Source organism: Phragmites australis, chromosome 9 (assembly GCF_958298935.1).
Source record: "Phragmites australis chromosome 9, lpPhrAust1.1, whole genome shotgun sequence".
Classification (NCBI taxonomy): Eukaryota; Viridiplantae; Streptophyta; class Magnoliopsida; order Poales; family Poaceae; genus Phragmites; species Phragmites australis.
The window spans coordinates 22,601,795-22,607,055 of NC_084929.1; the positions used below are offsets into that span (position 1 = coordinate 22,601,795).

Consider the following 5,261-nt stretch of genomic DNA (forward strand, 5'->3'; position numbering starts at 1 on the left):
CACCGCTGCTAGCTCCGGCAGCCATGGGCGTCATCCAAGATTTCAGTAGAGGAAACGAATGGCGTTTCTGGTTGTATAGCCCATGCGCACGTGCACAGAAAACCGAAAAATCCCAAGAGATGCATGCCGCTATGGCGCTAGGTACCATTCCGTGTCTTGATTGAAACGAGAAAAATTTGTGCACTTGCATCTTCTACTGAAAAAATAACATTTATTTGCGAAAAATGCTGAAAAATAACATACTAACACTCACACTCATGCACAGTAAGCGTACCCTAATTCCCATACACGGTATGGATTGAAAATACTAAGCCCTACGACTACGAGGTTATCCTTTCCAGTTTCCAAACCACGGCAACCTCGAACCAGGAGTCACCCACTGTACTAGTCGTGCAATGCGTTGGGCAACTCCTGCAGCAACGGGCGCCCCAACAATTTGTGCCCCCCAACGGTTCTCGGTCCAAGCTTAGCTCACCGTCAAAAGCCATGCTTCTTCGAGCCTAGCTAGAACGCTTGTTTGTTTAGTGAGGCAGCATTTGTTGGTAACGACGCGGCGGCTAAAGAAACAAAAACAAAACGCTTCTAACAGAGGCTAGAGGTCTATGGGTCCGAGAGCAATGCAGGAGAGCACTAGCTGCTGCTACAACGGGGTGTTGTCCTGCACGATTGTTGAATAGGCGAGCTAGGCTGACGACAGAGGTTAGTGGAGTTTACTGGTGATTGTGTTAGGATCACGATGCAATGAGGCAGGGCGGGCAGCTCCCGATGTCACTCCTCTGTCACGGCCGGCATGTTGATGCTGTGGCACAGCTGGTGCGTGCAGAAATAGGGCGTTGTTTTCGACACAAGTTGCAAGTGATGCAGAGATCTGGAGTTCTGGACAGGCTCGCCACCTTCAGACTTTCCAGTTGGTGAATGATCTTCGCTTTGAAGAATCTCTTGAAGAATCGTGTGTTCTGATGACTTCTGACAACAAAGAGACGAGCTGAGATCGCAAATCGTCGGCTTGCTGAGCTCGGTGACACTAGAAATTCTGAAGTGAAGCACTGAACGTTTGCATTCGGTGACAAATTGATCACTTCCACGGACAGCTACTTCATCGATTAAGTTACTCGAACGCGTTTAAGAAAGAGATCAAGCTTGTTAGCCACGAATCTTACTACTGCATCTACTCAGCACGACAAAATAAGGTGCGCCTTTTTCTTCTCCTTTTGAGATCGAGTGCAGAACGGTGCTCCTACGCCTTTTGCGAGAAACTGATTTCAAGGACAGAAATGGCCAACGAGTTAAGTAAAGCTACAGTGCTTTACAAAGCTGGCATGCATGACAATAGCTGACGACTGCAAGGTTTTTTTTAACCGGTAAATAAAAAATTACAAGAGTAGCAAAAATGATTTATTAGATATATCAGATATACTAGATAAAATTTAAATAAAATATCAGCAAACATAGTAAAAAAAAATTACTGGACTTCACCGGTAGACCCGAATATACCGCGTCAAAAAAAAAAAAATTCTCTGGGTGACTGCCTGCACGCACTTCTGATTTCCCAACCCATGAAAAGTTGGACAAGTCAGTCATTCAAATGCAGCAACACAATGCGTCATAATCGACTAGTTTCTGGGGTTAAGTCTGGGCACCTTGTACTAACTACGCTTTGAGGTTGCTTCAGGCCTTCAGCGTACCCCGTTGAGATCGATTGAATGCTGAGCGGTCGTCCTCAGTACGTTGCTCTCCGCCATAAACTACGGCGACGTCAACACACGTCCAAACAGTAGCATTAACTGTTAGGCCTCTTACTATTCACGCTGCTCGGAGCCGGCGCACCGCATGTGGCAGCTCGCTCGCCTCGGCAGCCGCGCGTCTCCGTCTGCAGGAATCTCTCTGCTCGCATCGATCGACATGCATGGGCATGGCCGGGCTCCTTGCTGTTCACCATTAAAATTTAAACCCCCATACTTTAAGCCCATTGACAGCCGCCTAACCACGACCGTAATGACTCTCAGCGGGCACTGACGACTGCTCCAACTATCACCTGTCGAATCACAGCGCAGGGGATCGAATCGCACATGATCTGAGCATGGATGCAGTAGCTGCCTTGTCGTTTGTCTGTGTTCTTCAGAGGCAGAGCACGAGGTGAGTACTGAGTGAGGAGGAGAGGATGGCAACTTTGGCAGGGAAAGTTATGGCACGTACCGGTTGTTGAATGAACCCCTAGCTAGAGATTCCACCTACTCGGCAAGCCTCTGCTTAAACGTTCAGTCATTCAGCATGTCTACTCTAGCTGCTGCTGAGATCTGAGCTTCACTTGACCGGGAAAATGTACTGCACATATTCCAAAGGGTGAATGATAAGCATGTGGAAATGGAACGTCTACGTGAGCCAGACCTAGCCAAGGCAGTGGCCGTTGCAACCACTTTTAACTCCTTGTGCGTGTTGGAATGCAGCGGCGTTGAACCGATTTTTTTTTCGCAGCACTTGAAAGGAAAATGCATAATGCGGAAGCATATTTGGTACCTACAAATTCTACAGAAAATTTCGTGGGAAGTAGCACAAATCATGTGGAGTCCCTTTGGAATCCCCCATTCAAACAGGCCCCGAGTATCAGGTACCGTTGGTAGTTCTTGCAAATGATTAATTTCAACCGTTCTAGCAATTGCTTCTTCTATGAAATTTACTTGTTATGAGCTCCAAGAAACCAATTAAAATCGATTGTACACTCTACTTAACTTTATACATGAGCTTTAGTTAGCAAAACTGAAGTCATACAGATAAACAAGAGAGTTTTCTTTCTTCAGTAAGAATAAAAGATGCTTCACAAATGACAATCAAACAAAACAAACACATTGAGCACCGGGGAGTGGACAACAAGACTTTTTAGAGCAATCATGGAAGTACAGATTAAAAGCCAAATTATATTAGGATTAGCTTCATAAACAGTTGGTCTAGGGACAAAATCGCAACAAAAATTGATACCAGTAGCTCCATCAGACGGCCAAATAAGAGTCCAAAACCTCCATCTAATAATTAACTAAGGAGTTTTGGCAACCCCTTTCCAGGAAATGAAATTTGCATCAACACCCTCCAGCATCAAGTTGGGAAGTTCAATTTATATTCCACTTTTCAAAACATGTAGTGTGAGAGTACTCCACCACCTGTTTTTGATATTTCTAAGAGGCAAATTTTAGCTTGGAATTGTGCATGTGACAGCCAAATTGATGATCCTTCAGATGCAGTCATTCATAGCATTTGTTTTCATGCATATGAACCTTTCAGAATTGTAGTGTAAATGTTTGCATTGAAAGCATCAAATCTGAGGGTCTTGTATGACTTTTTGATTCAGATTGACCCAGCAAAATTGAACATTTCTTTTGTTGGGTGGAGTAGATGCAAATTAGTGGCAAATTTTGGAGGGCACCAATGCAAATTCCATACGCTGAAAAAGGAGAAATTCAAAGGCACCGATTATCATTTTAACCCTTCGAACTACCCTTATTTACCACCATCATCATAAAGTCTTACCGAAAGAAGACGAGCAAAATTAAAATTAACAGATAAGTACCACCGACACCGATTAAACAGGCTTAGCACCCCGCTCGAATCCTGGTGTGCTCGCGCTCAGAACGCGCAGGTCTCGTCCGTGGCCGCCGCCTTGCGCGGGGACGCCAGCAAAGCGCCGCCCATCGTGTTCTTGCAGTGCGCGATGGCGCCCTCGATGGCGCTCTGGAGCTCCTCAATCGACGACGCCGTGGACAGCGACACCGGCCCGACGCCAATGGAGCTCACCGCGGCCGGCACGTCGGGGAAGCCGACGCCGCCGGCCCCGCTGAAGGTGAGCAGCCCCGAGTGGCTCGGTGACGAACGCATCGATGACGGGCAGCTCGCCGCGCACCGCTTCTGCTGCGGGAACCGGAGGTTCCCGGAGAAGGAGTTGGAGTGCGCGTACTTGCCGCCGATCTCCGCCGCCACCGCCGCCGCCGCGGCAGCGTGGTCGTCATCGCCCCGCTTCTTCCGGATCGAGAAGGTGAACGGCTTCTTGAACCCCTGCTGCTGCTGAGCCGGCGGCTGTGGCTGGCTGTTGCCGCTGTTGCCGTTGGTATGGTTCTTGGGGATCTGGGACAGTTTCTCGTACAGCGGTTTCACTTTCTTGGCGTACTTCTTGATCACCTCCTTGGCGAGCGACCTGGACGGCTTCTTCGCAGCGGGTGCGCCGCCGCGGTGGAAGACGGAGGAGAAGCGGGTGGCGAAGGACGAGAGGTACTGCTTCCCCGTGCGCTTGGCTGGCGGCAGTCCGGCGAACGAGGCGGAGGTCGGCAGCATGTTAAGGTGTCGGTCGTCCTCGGTGGCAGAGCTGGGGCGGGACGAGGATGCGGCGGAGTCCGGGAGCAGGAGCGCGGCGCAGTCGGCGGAGAACGACGAGGAGGTGCTTCCGTTGGAGTCGCGGGAGGAGTTGGAGGTGGAGGTGGAGTCGGACGCGGAGGCGGAGGACGTGGACGCCGACGACAGCAGCAGCGTGCGCACCATGGAGATGCGCGGCGACAGCTGCAGCGGCAGGAGCTGGCCCTTGTAGAAGAGTTCGTCTGCGGGGCACAGCTGCGCCGCCGACCGCTGCTTGGACGCCGGCGACAGTGTGACCGTGAATTCGAACTCCGACGAGGACGCCGAGGACGAAGCCGGCGACGGGAACGACCTCACGTCGCCGGCACTCGCGTCCGTGCTGCCTCTTGACCTGCCCATGGTTTTACGGCTGCTGCTACGCTACAGGCTCATAGCGACGCGGGAGGAGGGGGGAGGTGGGGGCGGCCAGCATAGCGAGGAGGGCACGGGCGGGGACGAAAGGTAAAAACTTTTTGGAGGCGACGAGCTTGACGACTTTATGAGGGGGAGCTGGGTCGCACAGTAGGGTCGAGGAGATGCCGGCGGGGACGGGACGGTGCCCAATGGAGTCGCATGTGAGGGCGGTCTCGACGGCCGTCGGATCGCTTCGGGATCACGATCGGATGGCTTCGCGTAGGCTACTCCATATATGGATTTTCTCGGTCAATAACCAAGCAAAGGCAGTTAACTGATGACTGGATCTCACTGTACTTGTGGATATACTCAGATTTCCAGTGGAATTTTCTCTTTTTTTCTCTCTCTATGGATGAATTGATCAAGACGTGGTGGTAAATTGGTTGAAAATGGAGGTGGTACTTAGGTCACGCCTAATAGATTCTCTTTGCGGATGAAATTCTGGTCGTAAAAAGATTTTCGTTCCCTTC

General features: G+C 50.5%; 1 protein-coding gene across 1 annotated transcript; it reads right to left on the reverse strand.

The window, feature by feature from the left end:
- Positions 1 to 2,861: 2,861 nt before the first annotated feature.
- LOC133928818 (probable membrane-associated kinase regulator 1) lies at positions 2,862 to 4,956 on the reverse strand. The gene has a single exon (XM_062375313.1). It carries the CDS (start codon positions 4,735 to 4,737, stop codon positions 3,619 to 3,621), a length of 1,119 nt encoding a protein of 372 aa, XP_062231297.1. The 5' UTR covers positions 4,738 to 4,956; the 3' UTR covers positions 2,862 to 3,618.
- Positions 4,957 to 5,261: the final 305 nt, after the last annotated feature.

Excerpts from the sequence above, each read along its gene's own strand:
- LOC133928818 (XM_062375313.1), bottom strand. The coding sequence starts at position 4,737 with ATGGGCAGGTCAAGAGGCAGCACGGACGCGAGTGCCGGCGACGTGAGG.